We start from the raw sequence: 27,445 nt of genomic DNA on the forward strand, positions 1-27,445 counted from the left end.
CGGATGGAGCATGAATGTTGACCTTGACAATAAGCTGGTCTTCCTAAGTATCGTGCAGACAGACCTCAGGCACAACATCGTGCTGTGGTCAGAGGCAGGGAAACGACTCATCATAATCGAGTTAACGGTACCTTGGGAAACCAGATGCGAGGAGGCCTACGAGAGGAAAAATTCCAAGTATACAGAGCTTGCAACCAAAGAGGCTGGACTTGGTTGCTCCCCATAGAAGTAGGCGTTAGAGGGTTTTGTGCACAATTCGTGTGACGACTGATGTCAGCAGTCGGGTCTACTGGCAGGGATAGATGGCGTACTATCCAAAAACTAATCCAAGCTGCAGAGCAGTCGTCCAGCTGGTTGTGGCTGAGGCGAGATGATGCAGCTTGGAAGAAGTAGAGCTATCGACATTCACACCGAAGCTACGGTGGCCCCACCCTCCCGAGATGTCAATAGCAAAACATTGACGACGGAGGGACTCCATGCTGATGATGAATGTCAATCAGCAATACACAACCAACAGAAGATTTGTGGGTAGTTTTAATATTGTATTCAACATTTTATTGCGTTCTGCTGTCTGATCCTGCATATTCTGCTAGTGGTGGATATGTTTAGCTCACCTGAGCACAACGTGCTAAAGTGAGCTTTTGTGATCGCATTTGCCTGTCATGCGTCGTCAACGTGGGTCGTGTAGGTCCAGCTAAAATGACTCCGTGAAGGGGCGTGGGACCTGTAAATAAACTCAGAACAACAACTTGGGTCGTGCGTCGTCCCTCATGCGTCGTCAACAGTTACCTTGTTAACACTCTAGAGGTCACAACCATTGTCCAAAATTCATTAAAACTTGGTCAGAAGATTTGTCCTGACTCCCAATGATATCTTGGATGAGTTCAAAAATGATTCCGTGTTTGTTTGTTTTTTAAACAGGGCTGCCAAGAGGCATGGCAGTTTTCCATATCGAATGCACATTCATTGTCCAATCTTCATGAAACTTAGAACATAAGTTCTAATGATATCATGCATGAATTCGAAAATGGTTCCGGTCTGTTGAAAAAACATGGCTGCAAGGGGCGGGCATGTTTCCTTATATGGCTAAAGTAAAGCATTGTTAACATTTTGGAAGGCACATTTATAGTCCAATCTTAATGAAACTTTGTCAGAACATGTTTCCCAATAATATCTTGGACGATTTCAAAAATGAACTTTGTCAGAACATGTTTCCCAATAATATCTTGGAAGATTTCAAAAATGGTTCCGGTTGCTTGAAAAGCATAGCAGCCACGGGTATATGGCTTTAGTAAAACCATGTTTACACTCTAGACGTCAGATTTATTGACTAATCTTCATGAAACTTAGCAAGATTTTTTCTTATAATATATTGGATAAGTCCGAAAATAGTTCCTATCTGTTGAAAAACAAGGCCGCCAGGAAACGGAGCTTTTTTTCTTATCATTATGATATATAATATGGCTGTAGTAAAACGTTGTGTACACCATAATTGCCACATTAACAACCCCATCTTCATGAAACTTGGTCATAACATTTGTTTTAATGATATATGGGCTGAGATCAAACATGCTTCCGGTCCGTTGAAGAACATGGTCACCTGAGGGCAGGGCATTTTTCATTATATGGCTATAGTAAACCCTTGTTAACACTCTAGAAGTCACATTTCTGGTCCAATCTTTATGAAACTTGGTTAGAACATTTGTTCTAAATATAGCTCACTTGAGTTCAAAAACGGTTATGGTTCTTCAAAAAATATTGCCGCCAAAAACAGGACATTTTTCCTTATTTGGCTATTGTGAAACTTTGTTAAACTGTTAAGTCAAATTTTGGGTGCAATCTTAATCAAACTTATTAAGATTGTTCAAATGACTTCACGGTCGAGTTAGAGAATTCCTCTGGTTTGTTGAGGTGAGATTGAAACTGGGTCATGTGAGCAATAGGGCAAATTAATTTTTTTATGTCAATACTCTAGAAGTTAGTTTTTTGGTCCAATTTTTATTAATCAGCTCGCATTTTTAAGAATAGTCTACGGGTAGTTTCTTTGGGTCGCAGGTGAGCGCCTGGGGGGCCCATGGCCCTTTTTTAAAAATTAATAAGCTTTGCAGAAGTCTTTCCGAAGGTGCTGATTCCATATCGATGGGTTCCAATTGGTTGCAAATGTTATGCAGAACCTTGAAGAACCATATAGAGATAACATTCTGCGTCCAAATGTTAAAACTTTCAAAACTTGGATGCTGAAGTGTTCAATTTATAAAACATTTTACTTAGGGTGTGTAAAATTAATCTGATACACTGAACAAGGTGTTTTGAAAATTAATGTGTAGTTTGTTGCACGGGCTTCAACAATGACTGCTGTATAAAATATTCTGCTATGGCAGAAACATGTTGAGTATTTAAGAATTTGAAATAAACAAAAAAGAAATGTGTTTTTACAGAATATTTTATTTAATTGAAGTGTTCAATTTGCAATCAGGCGCTGAAGGTTCCAGAAGGTAGCAGAAGCATTTTGATTAGACATGGAGTAGTCCAAGAGAGTTGCCAAGACATCCGATAAAAGTTTGCCGCTATGAACTCTTTGAGACAACAGATAAAAGATCAAGTCCAAAACAAATATTAAAATAAATTATGTGAACCTATTGAAATGAGCAGTTTTCCAAATGTTCAAACAATAATAAAACAAGTCCTAGATGCACCAGAACATCAGAAAACGGTATATCTCATACAGACACAACCTAGCATGAAGTTGTATCCAAAATCTACGTTATTGTGACAAGAATATGTTATTTAAATCCATTGTTACTCACAGTTATCCCGAAGTATGTGTATTTCAAAGTTTGTGAGGTTCTTCTGCGCCTGGCGCTGCACTTTACGAGGACCCAGGTTGTGTCCCAGCACCTTATGTACATACTAGACTCACGAACGTTGGGACGAATTTTAATTAACGTTGCCATGTCCAGCTATTTACGATATTCAATTGTGAAGTTGTCTTGAGCAGATAAGTAGCCCGAGGGTACCCAAACTGCATAGAATGATGATGACAAACCAAACACACACAAGCAAGTAATGATACTAAGTTGTTTCCGTCCAGACATAAACATATTTTTTCATTTAGCATGTTTTGTCATTTTATTTCTAAAATTTAAAATGTTCTCACTGTTGGCCTGTTTTTCCTGTGACACGATATCCTTTAACAGAGAAATATGAGCAGTTCATCAATCTGACCAGGAGCTGCCCCTACATCTCAATCTGACCAGGAGCTGCCCCTACATCTCAATCTGACCAGGATCTGCCCCTACATCTCAATCTGACCAGGAGCTGCCCCTACATCTCAATCTGACCAGCATCTGCCCCTACATCTCAATCTGACCAGGAGCTGCCCCTACATCTCAATCTGACCAGGAGCTGCCCCTACGTCTCAATCTGACCAGGAGCTGCCCCTACATCTCAATCTGACCAGGAGCTGCCCCTACGTCTCAATCTGACCAGGAGCTGCCCCTACATCTCAATCTGACCAGGAGCTGCCCCTACATCTCAATCTGACCAGGAGCTGCCCCTACAAGGTTCTGTAGTCTCATAAGCTCACAGACTACCCATGGCCAGGCTACACATGCCCAGGCAGGTCTGGAGCAATGCTGCTTCCATATGGCATAGGACACACTTTAGCATGATGCTGGGTCATATAATGAACAACACATATTTTACACAATTCTTAATTGTTTATTCCATCAGGATCTGTCATATAATGAATGAATACACAATCTGAAACATTTCATCATTATAACAGCATGTTTACATATGAGCCATGCCCTGGAAAAAACAGACCAAGTGCATGTGCATTTAGTGTCGTCCCATATTAGCCTGTGCAGTCTACACAGGCTAATCATGGACAAAAGTTTCTGCTTATATTGTTTTATTTTTTTTAAAGGTCTCTTCTTAGTGAAAAGTGAACAGTTAATTGAGGCAGAAAGCTTCATCCCTGATAAGCCTGTGCAGACTGCACAAGCTAATTTTGGACAACACTTTAAGCACATGCATTTAACTACGTTTTCCCAAAACAGGACTCATATTTTTTACTTTTGTGCTGACTTAAATGATAGTTATAGATCATATCCAAAAGCAATAAAGATTCAACAACATTTATCCACTCCAATGTGCCATGAAAAGGACGGAGTATGTACAAATGTCACATAGGTGCGATACTTTACACAGGAAAATTATTGTTGTCACAAACTGTTCACCCTTTAACAACATTTATAACATGCAACAGACAAGACAAAAAGAATAGGAATTGATGTTCAACTTTACTTGTTATTATTTCAGTAAAAAGTTTCACTTGTTTTACAACCATTTAAAGTGACAGAAAATAAAGTTTGTATTAAGAGATGTAAAATAATAAGAGGAACATATGAGCCATTATCTTGGAAAACATGGCTTATTGCATGTGCCAAAAGCTTTACGTGTGTCATCTTAGATTAGCCTGTGCAGTCAGGTTTAGGCTCTAAGTGTTATCTCTGATTAGCCTGTGCAGTCAGGTTTAGGTTCTAAGTGTTATCTCTGATTACCCTGTGCGGTCAGGTTTAGGCTCTACGTGTTATCTCTGATTAGCCTGTGCAGTGTGGTTAAGGCTCTAAGTGTTATCTCTGATTAGCCTGTGCAGTCAGGTTTAGGCTCTAAGTGTTATCTCTGATTAGCCTGTGCAGTCAGGTTTAGGCTCTACGTGTTATCTCTGATTAGCCTGTGCAGTGAGGTTAAGGCTCTAAGTGTTATCTCTGATTAGCCTGTGCAGTCAGGTTTAGACTCTAAGTGTTATCTCTGATAAGCCTGTGCAGTCAGGTTTAGACTCTAAGTGTTATCTCTGATTAGCCTGTGCAGTCAGGTTTAGGTTCTAAGTGTTATCTCTGATTACCCTGTGCGGTCAGGTTCAGGCTCTACGTGTTATCTCTGATTAGCCTGTGCAGTGAGGTTAAGGCTCTAAGTGTTATCTCTGATTTGCCTGTGCAGTCAGGTTTAGGCTCTAAGTGTTATCTCTGATTAGCCTGTGCAGTCAGGTTTAGGCTCTAAGTGTTATCTCTGATTAGCCTGTGCAGTCAGGTTTAGGCTCTAAGTGTTATCTCTGATTAGCCTGTGCAGTCAGGTTTAGGCTCTAAGTGTTATCTCTGATTAGCCTGTGCAGTCAGGTTTAGACTCTAAGTGTTATCTTTGATTAGCCTGTGCAGTCAGGTTTAGACTCTAAGTGTTATCTCTGATTAGCCTGTACGGTCAGGTTTAGACTCTTAGTGTTATCTCTGATTAGCCTGCGCAGTCAAGTTTAAGCTCTAAGTGTTATCTCTGATTAGCCTGTGCAGTCAGGTTTAGGTTCTAAGTGTTATCTCTGATTACCCTGTGCAGTCAGGTTTAGGTTCTAAGTGTTATCTCTGATAACTTGTGCGGTCAGGTTTAGGCTCTACGTGTTATCTCTGATTAGCCTGTGCAGTGAGGTTAAGACTGTAAGTGTTATCTCTGATTAGCCTGTGCGGTCAGGTTTAGGCTCTAAGTGTTATCTCTGATTAGCCTGTGCAGTCAGGTTTAGACTCTAAGTGTTATCTCTGATAAGCCTGTGCAGTCAGGTTTAGGCTCTAAGTGTTATCTCTGATTAGCCTGTGCAGTCAGGTTTAGACTCTAAGTGTTATCTCTGATTAGCCTGTGCAGTCAGGTTTAGGCTCTACGTGTTATCTCTGATTAGCCTGTGCAATGAGGTTAAGGCTCTTAGTGTTATCTCTGATTAGCCTGTGCAGTCAGGTTTAGGCTCTAAGTGTTATCTCTGATTAGCCTGTGCAGTCAGGTTTAGGCTCTAAGTGTTCTCTGATTAGCCTGTGCAGTCAGGTTTAGACTCTAAGTGTTATCTCTGATAAGCCTGTGCAGTCAGGTTTAGACTCTAAGTGTTATCTCTGATTAGCCTGTGCGGTCAGGTTTAGACTCTAAGTGTTATCTCTGATTAGCCTGTGCAGTCAGGTTTAGGCTCTAAGTGTTATCTCTGATTAGCCTGTGTGGCTAATCTCCTATAACAATAGTCACTTGTTGTACATGCATTAAGCAACATTTTCCCAGAGCTCAGGCTCAAGCTGTCTATACTAATGGTTCTGGTAGGTAACACGACATAATGGTAGAAAATAGATGTTTAACATTACTTTTTTTAATTCTAAAAACATGTAAGTACATTTGGTACAAAAATATTTTCACACAGCTCTGAATTTATTTATCCAAAATAATGGATTATTTAAAAAAAAAAAATTACGATACAGCAAAAGAGGTGTTAATTCTGCAAGAAGACTAGTTTACAGTCTTATAATGAACTAAGATTGTAAGCACTGTAACGATGTACAGAGATTTATACATACATGTACTTCTGAACAACAACAAGAAACTGTCGGAGACAGGTGATGCTCCCCAAAGTTTTTTTTGGTCACAATATTGCAATATATATTCAGATAAAAGAAAACGTCTTGAGAGCACATTAGTTGGGGGAACAAGAAATTTGTTATAGAAAATTTCAAAGGGCCATAACTCTGTGAAAAATCATCCGACCAGAACCCGCTGATAATATGCACATCTCCTCTTGGTAGTGAAGCTTGCCATAAAGTTTCATTAAATTTCGGTCATTAGTTGCTGAGAAATAGCCCAGACAAGAATTGCACTATATGTACAGTTAATGAAAAATTTCAAAGGACCATAACTTTGTGAAAAATCATCCGAGCAGAAACCGCTGATACAGGGGTTTTTCTGCCTATTTTGGGAAAAAGAGTCTGACCAAATTGGGAATTTTTTATCGACAAATTTGGCCATTTTGGGAATTTTTGCTTCAATAAAAAGGCTCATTTGGGAAAAAATTGGGAATTTATCATTCTTAAATAATTCAGTGGTTTAACAAATAAATTTGTTTTTATTTGTTATTTTGTCTTCTTTACATGTATATAAACAGATGCAATATTGGGCATGTTCAACGTTTATTCAAGTACTGCAGTTTTGTTTTTCAGTTACAGTTACACTCTGAGATAAGAACTGTACAGTCAAAACCTTATAGCAGATATTTTTTACCAAAACAAACACTGGTTAGTCACACAAGTTATAAGACACTTCATTCTTACAACAACAAAAATTCCGGAGGCGCAGACAGTGCTGAAAAAACCCTGTGATAATATGCACATCTCTTCTTGGTAGTGAAGCTTCCCATAAAGTTTCATTGAATTCTGGTCATTTGTTGCTGAGAAATAGCCCGGACAAGAATTGCACTATATGTACAGTTAATGGACAATTTAAAAGGGCCATAACTCTGTGAAAAATCATCCGACCAGAACCCTCTGATAATAAGCACATCTCCTCTTGGTAGTGAAGCTTCCCCATAAAGTTTCATTGAATTCCGGTCATTAGTTGCTGAGAAATAGCCCGGACAAAAAATTGTGCACGGACGGACACACGGACCGACGGACGAAGCGGCGACTATATACTCCCCCCAAAATAAATTTTGAGGCAGCATAAAAATACATCTATAATTCTGTTTCATTAACTCCATATGTTTCTTAACATTCTGGAAAATAATTCAAGTTGTAAAAGGGAAAAGGAATTTCTATAATAGAAATAACATAACATTTAAATTAACAGATAACTGAAAATCATTTCAGGACAAAATAGTCCCTCTGTCTTTGTGTGAATCTCACATGATGACTATTACAAACATACATGTATCTGCAAACACTAGTTTAGTAGACAAAATGGAATATTATTAACGCTTTGAGCAATATCTTAGGGTACAGCAAAATATAATAATATAACAAGTCAATTGAGAACAACAGTAACTGATATGGCCACCCTGCCATCGTCCCATTTATTTTGTTTCTTTTTACTTAATATAAACCACATTCTTGGATATGGGGCTTCATGCATGTGCTAAAAGTGGTGCCCCAAAATAGCCTGTACAGCAAGCACAAGTTAATCTGGGACGACATTTTCCACTTTAATGGAATTTTTAGTTGAAAGAAACTTGATTCTTAATGAAAATCAAGTTTAGGCAAGAAGTGTTGTACCTGATTAGCCTGTGCAGACTGCAAAGGCGTATCTGTGACAACACTTTACCCACATGCTGCACGAATCCTGGTTTTCCCAAAGCGAGGCTAATATGTAAACATTGCACATTAAATTCCAAGCCATACACTGACCCATGACCCTTTTCAAGGGCAAAACCTGATACATGTACATAATAACTTGTATAACTACATACACACAATCTACAACAATCTATTTTTAGGACAGACTAGTGAACCTCTGAATTAAGTTTTTAAGTCTTGCTTATCAATTATATTGTGTTGTTAACCAATTTCAAGAGTCATCCAACTATCATTTTTATTCATAAAATGCTTGAATTTTCACAATTACTAAATCACAGATATACTAGGTATAATGATCAGGAGCGAAATTTCGTTACCTGCTTGTCTTATACAAGTATTGAAGAATACAAATCCATTTATTGGAACAATTGAGTATGAGCTGTGTAGCTCACTTTTCAATCTTAAACAGCACTTTAACCCTACCCATTTTTTACCCATGAAATCACATAATAAATCTAGTTTAATGATATATCCAATTATTCAATTGTATCCAATATAGAAATGTTTTGCAGATACACCTTCTGACTGAACCATGGAAGCAACATAATTAAATTAATTTTGTGAAATGGATAATGATATTTGTTTATCAGAAAGCAAGAACATGGTAAAAATAAGATTTATCAGTATGTAATGAAAAACAAAATACTTGGTACTTTCAGTTTATCAATTACCAACAAATATAATAGCTTAATCAATTCTTTACGATTCTAAATCATTACTTAATTACACTAGTCAAGAACAGTAACTGTTGCAGCTGATTATTTATTTAAACTAACTCATTATCTCCCTTGATTTATAACAATTGTTTGTTCTGGGCTCTTATAGGCCGATCCCATACAAATGGAAGGTTATGTCGAGCTTCAAGCTTAGTTTCTACTACTGGAGATTTTTCTTCCTTCACTTCCACAACTTTCCCGAATGCTCGTTTAGTCTTATCCACTACTGAGCTTGTAGTGGTCCCATTATCGGACAGTCCAGAGGAATCACACGAGTCAGAATTTACAACACCTGCTACTTTTCCTGAAACATGAACTTGAGCTTTCACAGACGATGAATCTGAGTCATTATTATCCAGCCTGGACACCTTAGCCTCCGGACCGTCCTGACTCGATAAGCTGTCTCGTTTTCTGAAGAATTTCTTGTGTTTATATAGTCCTGAGTAATCCTGGCTATCTTCAGTATTACCATCGCTGGATTCTGAGTTCTGAGCAGAAACCTTTGTTTTCCTGTCATACACTTCTTCCCCCTTCTGTGCTGACTCAGATTTTGGAGAACTGCATTCTTCAGAGGCGGCGCACGCATCATCGGGATTGTTTGATGTTGCATCTCCCTTGACAACATTGTCCCAGCTGCTGTCTGGACATACCTGGGAGGTCATGGACTCCGCAGCTGACTTCATGACCCCCGAATGACTAGTGCCTATTTCTGGTGACTGACGAGATTTTGTTGCTGGAGTTCCCTCCCTCTTGATTTTATCTGTGCTTATATTTTCACAACTTATATTTGTTCTACCTAAATTCACCAGTTCACTCGTTCTCCCTGGTGGACATGAATGATCCGATTGTGCTACATAGTTTTCAAATTTCACATTATTACACGGTAATGAACATGGACTGCCAGTCTGTGGAGATTCTATTTTTGTATTGAATTTGGAGTCTGCTCCCAAACTAAAGTTTTGTTTCATTTCCCCTGAGACATCTTTCAAATGGAGCATATCGTGTTCTTTAAGCAGCTTTTGATCAGAGAAATGTGAATGACAATGACTACACGTGAAAGGGCCATTCAGTTTAGTTCCGCCATGCTGGCGACAATGGCGCTTATAAGAACCAAAGTCATTCAGTTGGAACGTCTTGCCACATTCTGGACACTCCAAGCACTTTGTTTCACTTTTGTCACACGTGGATGATTTTTGAACAAAGTTTGTTTCTCCGTCTTCACTCGACGCCTGACTCTTTGTTTCATCAGGCGAGAGCGAACCTTTATTATGAGCATACCACTTTCTACAAACCTCCGCGTTTGGGGTTGGACACTTTTCAACCTGTGACTGTTGAACAAAATTTACTTCCTGAAGCTCAGTTCGTAGAGGAACATGCATGGCCGTTTTAGTGGCAGATATTGTTTGTACTATGGTGTGTTCATTTCGGGGTTCAAAGCCATGATTGCTGCGGAAGTGCTTTTTGAAAGCGTATGGACTTCCATAGGTTTGAGAGCACAATCGACAAATCAGGTACAGAATGTCATTCGGATCATGTTGACCAATAATATTTTGAATAGGCTCGTGTTTAGAAACATTATTACTTGCACTACGACTAGCCTCCATGTAACCACTATTTCCAGACAATTGATTTCCTGTTGCTTGAGATGATGACGGTGACGTTCGGAAACTGGGAATATGAGTTGCCTCTCCTGTTGGGCGAGTATTGCGTTCCCGTTCCAAGTTCACGAGAGGTTGGCCCAGGGTGATACCGCCCGCAAAGTGGGGGGACGGGAAGCGCTGCTGGGGCGGTACGACTGACCCTTGGGGAGAGGTCATGTTAGGGCTTTGGCTCTGATAGAATGACGACGGTGACGCACCACGGTGTTCAGCATTCGGGTGCAGGTACTTTTGAGATTGCGGGGATATACCCGGTGGGGAACTTTCAGGGGAGTTACTCTCCTGCCAGTATTTATCTACACTGTTCTCTAAATGTTTTATGAACGAGTTAACATTGGGGCCATTGCCCCGTTTTGAGGGACCTGGAATATGTGCACTGTAACTGGCTGATCTGGTTCTCATAGGCTCCTGACTTGATCTCTTAACACTTAAATCCAGAGGGCTGTCTGAATTATCAGAGCCCCCAGACTGTGAACTCAACGTTCTGTTGAACTCCTTCTGTCTGGGAGAGTAATTAACATTGAGACCTGGGCTTGGCCTTTCTGAGGTCATGACTGGGTGGGCATGTACTGAGATATTCCCTGGACCCATGGGTGGGGTCTTGTAATATCGACCCTCATGCTGAATGGTCTCATCGCTGTTATTGCGACAATATACAGGAGTGGGAACTGCGACAGAACTCTCCGAGAAGCTACCACGGCGATTGTTAGGAATTCCTGCAGTCAACCCATCACTTGGTGGCATCAGATGCATGATGTGCTCCTTGGAAGGATGTGGTGGCACAAGTTTAGGCACTGGCTGATTAGGCGAGTACTTTGGTGAATGTGTGGCATGGGCCTGACCCGAGGCTGGCATCATCTGACCATAGATATGTGATAGATGTGGAGGTAAATTCTGCAAATGTTTCTCCATTGAAGATAGATGTGGAGTTACATTTTGCGAGTGTTTCTCTAGATGTAGAGGTAAATTCGGTGAGTGTTTCTCTATAGAAGGCTCAAAGTGAGGCTCCAGTTTACTGGCGAGATGAGATTGGTGAGAATTACCCAGGCAGATTGAGCAACCGCAGTCCCTGGGGTGATGTACGGGCTTGCCGTCCCTGCTGTTGTAAGCATGACCTGGGCTAAGGCGACCAACGCTCATAAAGCCTCCGCGGAAATATTCATTGGCAGTGTAGGGGTGAAGGTGGTTGTACGACGGGTCAGCATGTCGAGGGACAAGCTTCCCCGCCATATGTTCACTGCGGTTTGGCAACATGAGCCGAGATGCAGGAGTATACGGCTGATGAATGGTATTCTGGTCCCTTATTTCACGTTTATCGATAAACCGAGTGTCTTTATAACCATGTCTAATGTCATGGTCAACAGAATGGTGATTATGCGGGCCATGCAGGGGGTCATAATTTGCGAATTTCTGAGGTACCTTTTCATTTAAATGAGTATCTTTGGCAGGCACAACACCATTATATCCCGAGGGTATATGAGTGCTAACGAGTTTTTCCATAGGTTTAAAAGATCTCTGATTTTTGTTAACATTGTCTATATTTAATCTTGGCCCAGTTTCATTCTGGGGCCTTTCCTTAGAAGCCCCTCCCTTGAGCCCTTGCAGTATCATATCATTGAGAATACCCTGAGCATTGAAGGTTTCCGACTTGTGGCCTGTCCCTTCTTTCCAAATAATGTCATCTTTATTATTGTCACTAAACATCTCCTTTTGAATACTTTCTTCGAGCAGTTTTTCAATATGATCTTTCAATGTTATTTTGGTCTTTTTCACCATGTTTTCAGTATTTACAGTATTTACTCCACCAGTGCCACTTAGTTTGTCATTGTTCCCAGATTTTAACTTCATATTTGATTCACTTTCCTTATCCCCTGATATCATTGACTGAGTGCACAATTTAATGATACTAGGCTCGGACGTTTTTACCTCCTCTTGTATGATTGCTTTCTGCAATGTTGAGTCCAGCACTTTATCAATAAAAGTATTAAATGTTGTTATCGTCTTCTTCTGCAGCTGATACATATGGGATGCAGTAAACTCTGTGCTGACCATTTCTGAAATAATATCAGAGACCTTCATTTGATCCAACGGTCCTTTATCTTTCTGTTCACTTTTTGCACCTTTTCCATCCTTTCCATCACTATTTCCTGCAGAAGCATTATCATCACCAACATCTTTATTTTCAGCGGCATCTTTTTCTTCATTGGCACTCTTTTCTAAATCATTATCATGTGTCTCCACTTTTTCTTTTTTAATTTCAGCTTTCAGTTCACTTTTAAAATCCTGTATTGTTATATCAGTTTTGTCCTTTTTTGGCAACTTGTCTTCCACAGTATTCTCACAAATCAAACAATCCTCTATCAATTTATCAATTCGAGTTTTCACACAACGAAACTGTTCCATATCTTGTGTGGTGGTACTTGTTTTCTTGAATACATCCTTTTTGTCACTTTCACAGCAGCCTCCATGTTTGTCATCCTTGATGCGACTGTTAGGCTCCAAGTTTAAATAATGATTTGGAAATCCGTCCGGACCTTGTGATTGATTTTGACCCATATTTTAGAACTTTTTTGGAAAAATTATTATTTTTAAATTTGCTTCTTTTGCAGAGCTGGATTCATGAAGTGAGCATAGTTGATTAGGGTTTAGCACCAATGAAATGGTCTTGATATCTGTCGTGCCCAACTGTCCAAACAGCTGATGTATTCAAATAAGGGAGAGAACTTTCTCCTGGGAACCTCTGGCGGCTGTCTCGCTTCTTATTTCCCACCAGTTTTCTCCCTTAAACTGTTCGCAAACACCTTCATGACTCTCTCCACTACCAATATGCACCAAATTCTGAAAATAGAAAATGATGTGACTATTAGATATTGTGTTTTGTGTTCAGCTGCAATTTTTATTTGCATGAAATATTTAGATACTGCTGGATAAAGTTTTGATAAACTACAGGGCTCAACATTAACGGTTGTCCAATTGCCCCTGGCAAGTAAAAGTTGGGTCCGGGCAAGTTATTTTATAATCTAGTTGTCCGCCCGGGCAAGTGCAAAAAAGAACAAAGAAAAACGTGTGTTTCTGTGTTTAAATAGTACAAATAAATAGGAATGGTTTGCCTAATTCATGAATTTACCTTGGCAATTGTTTTTGCTGAAGTCCAAACTAACTAAGCAAGGTGTGCATGCATTTCCAAATTATTTTTAGAAAAGCGGTAAATGGCTTGGGATTCCAAACATCAAATGCTAGTGTGTTGATCTTTTTCATTACTATTCATTACAAATAACATTGTTGGTGGTTTCAGTCACACAAAAAAACTACTAAAATTATTTAACTAAATAAAAACAATAATAAATAGCTTCGGTATATATATATTTCATATTTTGCAACATACATTTTCAACAATCTTTTGCTTTACGTCAATTGACATTTTTGTTACGGTTCACGTGGTGTTTACAGTACTGTTAGCAGACGAGAAATGGCTAGTTTATTTAGCTTCGGTTTTACAAGTAACTGTAAGTCTGCAAAATCCAATAAAAATTGCACAGAAAAATCATCCAAAAGTGCCAAAAATACGAATTGAAGCGAAAACACAACTTTTTACAAAAATGGAAAAGTGACTTTGAATGGTTGAGAAATGATAAATTGTTAGAAGCAATTTTTTGCAAACCTGTGAACAGTATAGTGATGACAAGAGCTCATTGTTCATTTCTGGGTGCACTACTTTTTGCCTTGAATCTATAAAAACACATGAAAAAAGTTCATCACATGTTTGGGCAAGTGGCTTTATGTGCAGGGCAAGTAGATTTTCAAAGTGCTTGCCTGGCAGGGCAAGTTGGTTTTTAGGTTAATGTTGAGCCCTGAACTATGACATAAGGGCATTATACAAGGATAATTTTTATCGTTTTACGATTTGTATTTGACAGAAAGCCAATTGCAATCAATTCTTCTTCATTTAAGCTTTGCCGTTTTCATCCGTTCCACATTCGATTTGAATTAGTATATTGTAACTTTAAGTGCAACCATAATAATTGAAGAAGTTAAGTTCAGGCTAGTGTCTATATAAAAATTTACTTTCATCATAAAAATTTTGAAATTTTGGCTGTAAACACAGCAACCATTCCATGTAAGAAAAACAAAAAACATCTTAGAAAAATTATTTGCACTGGCATTCCTTTGATGGAGAGGTTTTTTTAATGCACCTTTGAAACAAAATAACTCATCCATGATTTATCAATAAACAATTTATTAAGTTATAAACAATCATTTATAATTTATAATAACTTTATTTATTGAAATAAGAATTGCTGAGAATAATTAATGCCCAAATTAAAGAGTTCATATTGTCCAGAAATATTGGCAAGTTTAATTAATTATTTTGGCTAAAAAAGAGGGTGTCCCAAAATTTAGAGTGTAAAAAAAACTAAAGTGATTACTGTATATCAAATTGTAAAAAACTAATTAACAAATAGTTTTGAGGGAAAAAACTTGTTTTTACAAAAAGCTTGAAGTGAAACCTAATTGATATGAAATCTTATCAGTTGGCCTGGACATCAAAGTGATGTATTACCCACACAATTTTAAACAATACCTTTTAGCACAATATCCCTTGAGAAAAAAAACAAAGCTAAGACAAGTTAAATGAACATGCTCCTGTTTTCATCTGGCAATGAATTCATGAAAGAATATGAGCTTTGTTCTGCATTAAGGGGGCTTAATCTTAGGATGCCATGTATAGAGTCTTCTAATAGGATACCACACTTTCTGTCCTAAACTGGATTTTTGCTTAAGAGAGACACAAGAGCTGTCAGGGGACAGCGCGCTCGACTATTCGAGTGTTAAAATGTCAGTATAACGTAAGCCATCATGTGGAAATTATTCATATTCGATAATTTATTAGACCATCTTTCAAAATTAAAAAAGGACAAAAAAAATTTTTTGGGGGGGAGGGGGGATAGGGGTGAGAGGGGGGTAAAATGTGGGGTGTGGTAATTTATTAGATGATGTTTAAAAAAAAAATGGTGGGGGGGAGGTTGGGGGGAAGGGATTCTGGGTAGGGGCTAGGGGTATTGTTTGGGTGGAATCAATTGTGGTATTCAGGTAAGTGTTGTTTTGTGAAAGTAATAATAAAATGTGATCATAAATAAAGAAGTTCAGGCAATTTAAGCAAAATGTTCAATTATCTAAGTGTAAAAGGGGCCATAATTATGTCAAAATGCTTGATACAGTGGTCTGCTCTTGTTTATAGGTTGGGGTCATATTGGTAAACAAGCATGCAACATATAAAAGCAATATGTCAAAAGATATTGGAAATATTTGGGGTAGTACGCAAACTTTAACATAGATTCATCAATAATGTGCATATTCTAAGTATAAAAGGGGCCATAATTATGACAAAATGCTTGATAGAGTTGTCTGCTCTTGTTTATAGGTTGGGGTCATGTTGGTAAACAAGTATGCAAAATATGAAAGCAATATGTATAGGGACATTGAAAATAGTTGGGGCAGTACGCAAACTTTAACATTTGCTGCATATTCTAAGTGGAAAAAGGGCCATAATTATGACAAAATGCTTAATATAGTTGTCTGCTATTGTTTATAGGTTGGGGTCATGTTGGTTAACAAGTATGCAAAATATGAAAGCAATATGTCAAGGGACAAAAAAATATTTGGGGTAGTACGAAAACTTAAACATTTGCATGCTTATGCAGACGCTAACGCTGACGCTCACGCCAACGCCGAGGTGAGTAGGATAGCTCAACTATATATATTTCATATATAATAGTCGAGCTAAAAATGGGCTCCTTCAAATGAAAATATAATACAAACAGAAAGTGTTGTTCCTCAGCAAAAAAGAAAGTGTTGTCCCAAAGCAAACAGAACCGATACCTATCAGAAATTATTTAAAAAAATCCCAATTTCCAAAAAAAAAGAAGAAAAATGTCTCTTATGACCTATGATTATTAGACTCTATATCTCAACTTTAATTTTAAACATCCTACATAATAATTATATAACTGTAACTCATTCCTTTTTTTCGATAAATAATTCCCAAATTTGCCACTTTTATCAATTAAAAAAATCCAAATTTGAACAGACTCATTTTTGCCAAAATGGCTAGAAAAAACCCTGTATTGATGCACAATTAATGTTTAATACCACAAAGATAGTCATGCATACAGTTGAATGGGGTATGGTACTTAGCATGTGCTAATTCTGTTGAGATATCCTTTGCTATTATATTATGTCTTAAAGTACAGTACAAATGTAACTGTTCCTTCCAACACATCATTAGAGCATACATGACATCCTTATCAAAATGATTCAATCACAGCTGACTCCATCAAACACATCAGACAATGTCTTACATTTAATGAGAATTTTAAGTACACAACTTTGTCCATTATATTCCTGTCACAAGTCCCTCAATCACATTGTAAACTGGCTCCAACCTCAGGCACACACATATGTATATACCCGTCCACTCACACAGACATCACACAGATCACATATCACTATACTAACTGATACATTGAAAACATGTGCAAAGGAATGAGTAACAGAACCAGTGTGAAGTGTGGCAACCCCAAGGACTGACAGGGAATAATCAATACCTTCCAAGAAAGAAGCCAAGCTTCACTCCTTGCTATTCCAAGCTTCACTCCTTGCTATTCCTGGAAAGCCATTTCCCGATAGAATGTAAACAGGTCTGAACTTAACATACCGCTATACTCTTGGGTGATGTAACTATGGATATTATGTCACAGATTAAAGGGACTAGTTCCTATAGTTTAATATTTATGGTCAGATAGCACCGTGTAACTACATGTATAAATATTGTCAAAGATTAAAGGGACTTGTTCCTATAGTTAGATTTATGGTCAAATAGCACTGTGTAACTACATGTATAAATATTATCACAGTTTAAAGGGACTAGTTCCTATAGTTAGATTTATGGTCAAATACACTGTAACACCAATATAACGCGGATGACGGGGTCCAAGCCACGCAACAGCGTTATAAACGGACAGCGTTATAAGTTTTGAGCTTATTTATTTATGGGGGCTATAAAAACAGGTATTGTATGGCCTATATTATAGTTCCTGTGTATTGTCATCTGCAAATACATGCATAAAAAACGAATCGATCGATAACAGTATACATACCGCTTTTCTAATGTGCACATTTATCCGACAATCCAATATAATTACAACATCACTTACGAAAAAATAATGTTAAACATTTATGACAAGAAATATGTTTACAAATTTCGTAAGCAAATTCATATTCCTACGCCATTTTTCAGAATAATTAGTACAGTGCATTATGGGACACAGCTTTTATTGGACGAGCGAATTTAAATTTAGATTGAATGCAATACGATACATGTACAAAGAAATGTTTTATTGCTTCATACCCAGCATGTAAAAAAAAACCTCAAAAGATATTTTTATTTATCATGCATGTGTAGCATATTATAAACGATAACACACTTACACAGCAATATTTAGTTTATACAATGAAATACAATACACGATAAATACAAAAAAACAACAGGTTATCGTTTAAAATAACTTTAATTTGATAATTATTCCGCTTGCACTTGCCTTATTGAAATTAGCGCACCGAACTGCTCTGATAGGGAATACGTGTAATAAACACGGACTCGCGAGTTTTCACACCTTTATTGACATCAAAAAACAGATTAACACCAATAAGCTGTTGAGTGTCGTTTAACCTCTAATCGATTAAAATCAGTTAAACAGACGGATAAAGCAATCAAGCTGTGATCGCCCGCCTTTTTGAATTTTCTGAGAATACATGAAGTTGCATAACATGGATTTGAATCAGAAATGGAAGGTTGGAGAAAAAACGGGATCCAAGGACCCCCCGCGTTATATTGGACACAGCGTTATAACGGACCGCACTTTATTGGAGTTACAGTGTAGCACTGTGTAACTACATGTATAAATATTATCACAGTTTAAAGGGACTAGTTCCTATAGTTAGATTTATGGTCAAATAGCACTGTGTAACTACATGTATAAATATTGTCACAGATTAAAGGGACTGAAGTTCCTATAATTTTATGGTTGGATGACACTATGAAAGTATGTATGTTAAAGTTTTTCGTGAAATGACAAAGCGTGAAAAGAGATAAAAACATTTAAAAGCCTCAAATGTTAATTGATAACAAGCAAATTCGTTGAATTGATATCCCCCGCCAATATGCTTCTGGACAAAAAAGTGTTATATTTGACACTCAAAAAAGCATTTTTTCAAGATACAAAGGTCCATCACTCCGTTATTAACAGATGGTGTACAATGGCATTAGGCGTGCATCATCCTCTTATCCATATATACACTCATACCAAGTTTCAATGAAATCAGCCAAAGCACTTCCAAGATATGGCTTCAGACACACACAAAAAGCATTTTTTTAAGAAAGGGCCATAACTCCGTTATTAAGAGAGGGTGTACAATGCATTTGGTGTGCATCATGCTGTTATCCATATATATACTTATACCAAGTTTGAATGAAATCCGCGAAAGCACTTCCAAGATATGGCTCCGGACAGACGGACGGAAAGACGGCCGGACGGAAGGATGGACAACGCCAAAACAATATCCCTCTGCCTATGGCGGGGGATAAAAAACAATATCCCTCCACCTATGGCGGGGGATAATAATCAGAAATGAGTAGATGATCGATTGACTGATCTTTATATCACTTTAAGATCATTTTTATATAATTTTTGGAAGAAAGTAATCTTGCACATGGATTAAACCCCATTATTTCAGAGCGAAAATATAACAAAAAATAAAGAGTTTTTTTTTAATTCATGAAAATGTGCTACTTAACTAAAATATTGATAAGCACATAACATACCGATCTATGTGGGATGAAACAACCACCTACTGCTAGGTAAATGAACTAACCAGGTGGGCGATCTATGTGGGATGAAACAACCACCTACTGCTAGGTAAATAAACTAACCAGGTGGGCGGGTGATCAATAGAATTCATTAAGCGTGCACACCATGCAACCTTTCTGAAGGTAACTTCAATGAGTCTTTACAAAAACATAAATTTGAGGGGTAATTATCATAGTGAACATAGTGACATAGTCCGGCCGTTTTTTTTCTAGAGAAAAGCTGATATTTATTTTCCGCATTATGCAAGTACAATTTTTTAATGCACTGCTGTCAGTCTGATAATGCACATACAGGAGGTCATATTTATTATGATTACTACTGCAAACAACAGATCTTTCTCTTGGCTGTGTTACATTTAGTTGAGTGCATAACTAAAGCTCAGTGTAGCCTAAAGCATTTTGAACTAGCGTAAACAAGGAATATACAAGGAAACATGGGCCAGATGAAACAAAATACAACAGGTTAAACAAGAAATATCTTTTTAAAAGATATTCGATGTACATTCTGATTTTGAAAAAAAAGGTGAAAAATATAAACTTTTCTAAATAATTAAATTAAAAATGTGCAGTCAGGTAAGGAGCTACGTTGTCTGCTATAAAATCATGCAAGGTTTCGTGGTTTATGACCAGACAGCATAGCTCCTGACCAGACAGCATAGCTCCTGACCAGACTGAGTAGCTCCTGACCAGACAGCGTAGCTCCTGACCAGACAGCATAGCTCCTGACCAGACAGCATAGCTCCTGACCAGACAGCATAGCTCCTGACCAGACAGGGTAGCTCCTGACCAGACAGCGTAGCTCCTGACCAGACAGCGTAGCTCCTGACCAGACAACATAGCTCCTGACCAGACAGCATAGCTCCTTACCAGACAGCATAGCTCCTGACCACACAGCATAGCTCCTGACCAGACAGCATAGCTCCTGACCAGACAGCGTAGCTCCTGACCAGACAGCGTAGCTCCTGACCACACAGCATAGCTCCTGACCAGACAGCATAGCTCCTGACCAGACAGCATAGCTCCTGACCACACAGCATAGCTCCTGACCAGACAGCGTAGCTCCTGACCAGACAGCGTAGCTCCTGACCAGACAGCGTAGCTCCTGACCAGACAGCATAGCTCCTGACCAGACAGCGTAGCTCCTGACCAGACATAGTAGCTCCTGACCAGACAGCGTAGCTCCTGACCAGAAAGCATAGCTCCTGACAGACAGCGTAGCTCCTGACCAGACAGCGTAGCTCCTGCGAGATTGTGCAGGCTGTGCTGGAGCATATGGCATAAGACTCATTTTTTAATAGATCATGTCAATAAATAAAACAAGAGCACAGCATAACAGGTGCCACCCTTGGCTGTGGGTGCAGTTTTGAATAAATGAAAGCTTGTCAGATTTTTGATTTTTTTTAGAGGAGACCTTGACCTTTGACCTAGTGACCCAAAAATGGGTGTAGCATGTAGAACTCATCAGGGTGCAGCTACATATGAAGTTTCAAAGTTGCAGGTTGAAGCACTTTGATTTGAGAGCCAATGTTCAAAACCTTAACAAAATGTAAAGGTTTTAGCACGACGCGGACGGCGGACGACGAGCTGGCTATGACAATACCTCTTTATTGAGAAAATTTACTTAATTTATGGAAACTCCAAACAAATTGTTCTGTGTAAAAACTTGATAAGATTAACAAAAGGGCACTGTACAGAGTAAACAGGCTAATCAGGGTAGACACTTCTCACTTTCACAGATTTTTATCCATTTAAGGTAGTCTCTTTAAAAATAAAATCTGGTTTGTTGTCCCTGATTAGTACATGCTCACTGCACAGGCTTATCTGGGAGAACACTTTACACACATGTATTTAGCGCAGTTTTCCCACAGCGCTTCTGGAAAAAAGAAAAAAAAAGAAACGATACATGCAACCTTCAACAGTACACTGGTGACACTCAATTTATGTCAAGTACCAATGAAGAGTGAGTATCTTGATAGCAGTATCACTTGGTGCACTTATAAGTATCATATCATAGCGCGATTATGCTGTCTGACCTTCCGGCATTGATGCACTCTAGCCTTCAGGTGGCCAGTTTCACAAAGGACACTAAGTTCATCTTAACTTAGTATGTATGTCATACTTTTCTTAAAATGTTACACAAATTGTATATGTGATTTCGGGTGATAACATCATCGAATTTACTTGTTTGTTTTTTTAGAATACTTCAAAACATGACTGACAGGTAGAGTCTTTCTGATTTTTACTATTTTGAGGAATATCATTAAAGTGTTTACTAAGGAACTATGTGCATTGAGCTGTCAGTCTGTTTCTCTAAATGGCAACAGGTATTAAACAGCAAGCAAATCTGAGAAACACTGCTGTGTTATATAGCTTTCAAACTGTTTCAAGACAGTTCAGTTGACATTTGAATAACTTTACTGTTCTTAATAAAACAGCCATACAAGTCCTACATTTGACCTCAAAGAAACAGCGCTTACCATTTATGTTAATGTGACTATGATATGGATGATTTTTTCCTATCTACTGAATCATTTTAAACACATGTGACAGCTGATAGCGTCTTGTTTTGAAACAGAAGGCTTATCACAATGTAAGACACTTTTACAATATGTTGTAAGTGTCCCTGAAGCATATGTTTGTGGAGGAAGGCAATATTTGGGCTGTTTTTGTGTAATCCACCAAGCATTTCCAGAGGATTCAACTCAACACATTTTAATTTGACTTTCATTTTAGACAAGACTTCCTTTAAACAAATATTCCATAAAAATGGACCATGTCTTCCCTGATAAGCATGTGCAGACTGCATAGGCTAATCTGGGACCACATAACACACATGCATTAGGTCGCGTTTTCCCAATGCCAGGTACAAATAGTTCACACTCCCCTTTAACAATTCCAACAACCTCAGAGCTATTGATCCCGTTATTGATTGGCTCCAATCTTCAAGATATATCCTGTAATATCTTGACCTACCTTCCAGACAGAAGCTTTAGCAGTTCATATTACAGACTGATGTAGGCAATCCTGTCTAACAGTGGAATTCATTTCAATATATTAACTTGTATTATGTTTACTGTAATAACTCTTAGATTTTTGGAAACTCTAAATTTTCGGACACTGTCATTTTTAACTCAGATATTTTTTTAATGCAATACTTAGGGCATCCAGATTTTCACAGAAAATAAATGACTATGATTCTTGGACATTTTTATTCACCTCCATGGGTGTCAAATTCCGCCAAAATGCTACTTGCCCTCTATGACTAGTGACCGAAAATCCTTATTCGCCCTTAGGAAATCTGAACTATAAACCCTTACAAAAATGTGTGATGATTATAAAATCAATTTTTTCAGTGGTATGTAACTTTTGCAAATTTTCTTTTTTTCATTGATTGAACAACCTTTCGTTATTTAAACATCCAATAACATGTGAGATTTCCCAAAGTCATGCTATTACATGCTATTTGTAGTATTCTGTTTTTGACAAGTTGTCATGGTGAAATGGTCCACCCACACCCAAAACCCAAAATCTGTGTCTGACAGTATAGCAAACAGTGAATCACGTTATTTCTTACACCATTGTTTCTTCATTAACTACATTTTGTATTTCAATGTATCATTATACTGTATCTAAAACTTTCATAATATACAGGTTTTGTATCACAAAATTTCAATTTTTATGTATTGTATGATGAAATAGTGTTAAATTGTATTACAATATATCACAAAAAAGAAACAAGAGCACCCCATAACGGTAGCCACGCTTGGCTGCGGGTGCAGTTTTGAATAAATAAAAGCTTGTCAGAATTTATTTGTTTTAGAGGTCACAGTGACCATGACCTTTGACCTAGTGACCCAAAAATGGGTGTGGCATGTAGAACTCATCAAGGTGCAGCTACATATGAAGTTTCAAAGTTGTAGGTTGAAGCACTTTGATTTTAGAGCTAATGTTCAAAACATTAACAGAATGTTAAGGTTTTAGCACGACGTGGACGGCGGAGGGTGGACGACGAGCTGGCTATGACAATACCTCGAGTATTCTCCGAAAACAGCCGAGCTAAAATGAACAAGACAAACAAAATAATTCATAACAATAACAATTTCATTGCCATAATAAATTGTAATACCCTTGAAGTGTAACACTCTGTACCATCTTTTGCTTTTAAAAAAGCCATCATTCCATTAATGTGATTTATTGCCCTTATTTTGACTGGTTTTGAATATACATGTACCCCATATGGAGACAGATACTAGTTTCAAACCTTTGCTACCAAATCGTATGATGACATTCAACATACACAAAAAGCAAACTTCATCACATAATCCTCACAATAAGCAATAGTTAAACCAGTCACTTTATCAGGATACCAGTAAATAATTGACAAATAGTTAAAATCATTTCAAGTAATGAATTCATCTCACTCATAACATCCATTCAACCCACATGTTACTGACTTGCACTACTTCAGCCCCACAGGCATATGCAAATAATTATCAGTTAAATACAATGTACTTGACATAACCTAAAATCCACCGCTGAGGTATATACATGTTCAACCGTGCTATTCAGCGTAGTACAGAAATAGAATCACTCAAGCTTACAATCTTATTTTAAACTACTTGCATCACCAGTTTTATGTTAAGCAAAGCAACATTAAATGCTATGAAAAAATCCTTATTTGAATGTAAACTAAAGAGAAAGCTTATGTATTATGTTAAGCAAAGCAACATTAAATGTTCTAAAAACAAGAAATGTGTTTGTCAGAAACACTTTGACCCCTACTGCGTCGCTTTGATTTATTTAAAAAAAAAATCATTTGGCAGGTTCAGATAATCATCTCCTTTTGAAGCTTATTACTTCCCTTGGATTTATTTTTTTTACCTTTGACCTCGAAGAATGACCTTGACCTTTCAAAATATGCAGCTCCATAAGATACAAATGAATGCCAAATATGAGGTTGCTATCTTCCATATTGCAAAAGTTATGGCAAAATGTTTAAGTTGGACACAAACAAACAAACAAACACACAAACCAACACACAGGGCAAAAATAATATGTCCCCCACTATAGTGATGGGGGACAAAAAAATATTCATCATTTCAACGAAAACTAAAGGGAAAGGTTACCAAATAGAGTCCATTGACATTAAATAAAATCCTGCAGTCAAACTTACAAAGCACTTGTATGAATATGTCTGGAGACATCTTAGTTCAAATGAGTTAATGGTTTATATTCTCACACTGAATTCAAACAAGTACTGCCAGTCTGAAGTTTAACTTGTTGAAGGTTGACCTTGTCATTGGAGCTAAGTATATGCCGTGTCTGTATGGCAAACATATGAGGTTATTTGTTTTAAAATTGCCAGATGAATGACAGTGTTTAAGTTTAATTCAAATGTTTTATGACCAAATTAAACATTTGACCTTTAAGCCCAACTTGACCATTAAGGTCAAGAGATGGTGCAGGCTTTCCTCTTTTATGAAATTCTCTTCAAAACCAAAATCCAGTCGTTTAATGAAGTATAGTCCCTGATAAGCCTGTGCAGACTGCACAGCCTAATCTGGGACAACACTTTATGCACATTCATCAAGCCTTGTTTTCCCTGAGTGGCCCTGTTCAAGAGCATACTGCCATCCACCAATTTCACACATGATCTTGATATCCACTAGATGAGCATGTCTTCCCTCTCCATAGTCAAGGTGACTGTGCACCAATGACGCACCAGCAGTAGGAGCACTGATAACAAAGATAATGGTGACAACGCCCTACAGTATGACCCAGTTTCTTTCCTAAGGACTAACATACTTAAATGTGCACTCATAAGGCCCTCATAGCTGTCGAGATATAGGACATAATTATAGGACACTGATAACAGTTATAGCACAGATGATTAACTGCCTATTATAAACAATGCACATGAACCTGGATATTAGACAACATAGTGCAACCCATGTATGTAAAGTGTCATCCAAGAGAAGCTTGTGCAGCCTGTACAGGAACAATACTTTCCCATGTAATTGTATTTTCAGTTTAAAATAAATCTCTTCTTAGTGAAAATCCAGTTTAGGCAGAAAGTATTTTTCATGATTAAGCTGGGATTACACTTTCCAAACATGCAGTTTAAAGCCCCATCTTCCCAAAGTAGCTCATATGGAGATTAAAGGGTTCTTTTCACGCTTTGGTAAATTGACAAAATTGAAAAAAGTTGTTTCAGATTCGCAAATTTTCGTTTTAGTTATGATATTTGTGAGGAAACAGTATTACTGAACATTTACCATAGTCCAATATAGCCATTATATGTATCTTTTGACGATTTGAGAACCTAAAAATTATAAAGCGTTGCAACCCGAAACGATTGAATAATTTGGAGAGTTCTGTTGTTGTCGTTTAAATTTGCGAAACTACAAAGACTGCTTATATAAGGTATAAAATACTTAATCTGTGTATACCCGGCGGAATAGCCGAGAGGGCTAATGTGTTTTTTAATTCAGACTAACTCCAGGGGGTCACTGGTTCGAGCCCTGGTACCGGCTACATTTTTTTCCTTCTTAAAATTTTATTCTTGATTTTTTACTGGAGCTTTTAAGATCCAATGTTTACATTTATCAATGTAAAGCATTTAATGACAAACTTCAAAATATGCCAAAATCTGTGAAAAGGCCCCTTTAACAAAATGCGCTCAATTATGCCATACACTCAATGCAGCAGTAATAGTTTTGATGCAATATGTTCACATAAAGCATTATCACATTCCATTACAGACAGGTTGAAAGAGAAATATAAGATAAATAGAAGGACACTCGCGTTTTTCATATATTTATGCCCCCCTTGTTTTGCTCATGTAGGTCCGTCCATAAGTCCGTATGTCTGTATGTCCGTTCACCATTTGGTTTCCGGATGATAACTCAAGAACGCTTATGCTTAGGATCAAGAAACTTCATAGGTACATTGATCATGACTTGCAGATGACCCCTATTGATTCTCAGGTCACTAGGCCAAAGGTCAAAGTCACGGTGACCCGAAATAGTAAAATGGTTTCCGATGATAACTGAAGAACGCTTATTCCTAGGATCATGAAACTTCATAGGGACAGTGATCATGACTCGCAGATGACCCCTATTGATTTTCAGGTCACTAGGTCAAAGGTCAAGGTCACGATGATCCGAAATAGTAAAATGGTTTCCGGATGCTTACTCAAGAACGCCTATTCCTAGGATCATGAAACTTCATAGGTACATTGATCATGACTCGCAGATGACCCCTATTGATTTTCAGGTCACAAGGTCAAAGGTCAAGGTCACGGTGACCCGAAATAGTAAAATGGTTTCTGGAGGATAACTCAAGAACGCTTATGCCTAGGATCATGAAACTTCATACGGACATTGATAATGACTCGCAGATGACCCCTATTGATTTTCAGGTCACAAGGTCAAAGGTCAAGGTCACGGTGACCCGAAATAGTAAAATGGTTTCTGGAGGATAACTCAAGAACGCTTATGCCTAGGATCATGAAACTTCATACGGACATTGATCATGACTCGCAGATGACCCCTATTGATTTTCAGGTCACTAGGTCAAAGGTCAAGGTGACTCAACTTAGAAAAATGGTTTCCGGATGATTACTCAAGAACGCTTACGCCTAGGATCATGAAATTTCATAGGTACATTGATCATGACTCGCAGATGACCCCTATTGACTTTAAGATTACTAGGTCAAAGGTCATAGTCACAGTGACTTGATACAGTAAAATGGTTTCCGGATGATAACTCAAGAAAGCTTAAGCCTAGGATCATGAAACTTCTTAGGCACATTGATAACGACTCGCAGATGACCCCTACTGATTTTCAGGTCACTAGGTCACAGGTCAAGGTCACAGTGCCAAAAAACGTATTCACAGAATGGCTGCCACTACAATGGACAGACCATATGGGGGGCATGCATGTTTTACAACAGCCCTTCTTTATTTAGTGTCATATTGAAAGGTTTTAAGTTTTAAGTCA

At 38.0% G+C, this 27,445-nt stretch overlaps 1 protein-coding gene and 1 long non-coding RNA gene across 25 annotated transcripts in view; one reads left to right on the forward strand and one right to left on the reverse strand.

Annotated features, from left to right (window-relative positions):
- Positions 1–3,981: 3,981 nt before the first annotated feature.
- Positions 3,982–6,056, forward strand: LOC127867861 (uncharacterized). Of its 20 annotated transcripts, none has more exons than XR_008043760.1 (7): positions 3,982–4,541; positions 4,628–4,707; positions 5,009–5,180; positions 5,524–5,566; positions 5,610–5,695; positions 5,739–5,824; positions 5,909–6,026. It is a non-coding gene; the product is annotated as an uncharacterized LOC127867861 (long non-coding RNA). The 20 variants fall into 20 exon arrangements; XR_008043762.1 differs by lacking the exon at positions 5,610–5,695 and adding an exon at positions 5,866–5,908 and having other exon boundaries at positions 3,983–4,541; positions 5,952–6,056; XR_008043769.1 differs by having other exon boundaries at positions 3,983–4,541; positions 5,782–5,824; positions 5,952–5,966.
- Positions 6,057–6,267: 211 nt separating this feature from the next.
- LOC127867859 (uncharacterized) overlaps positions 6,268–27,445 on the reverse strand; it is a 47,258-nt gene continuing 26,080 nt past the window's right edge. The window contains exons 3-4 of one of the 5 annotated variants that reach the window (XM_052409353.1): positions 14,180–14,247; positions 6,268–13,356 (exon numbers count right to left, since the gene is read on the reverse strand). In XM_052409353.1, the coding sequence (XP_052265313.1) occupies positions 8,938–13,074 (4,137 nt within the window). In that variant the 5' untranslated portion in view covers positions 13,075–13,356; positions 14,180–14,247 and the 3' untranslated portion in view covers positions 6,268–8,937. The other 4 variants (XM_052409355.1, XM_052409354.1, XM_052409356.1 and 1 more) reach the window with 4 other exon arrangements.

The sequence above is a fragment of the Dreissena polymorpha genome, chromosome 2 (assembly GCF_020536995.1).
Source record: "Dreissena polymorpha isolate Duluth1 chromosome 2, UMN_Dpol_1.0, whole genome shotgun sequence".
Classification (NCBI taxonomy): Eukaryota; Metazoa; Mollusca; class Bivalvia; order Myida; family Dreissenidae; genus Dreissena; species Dreissena polymorpha.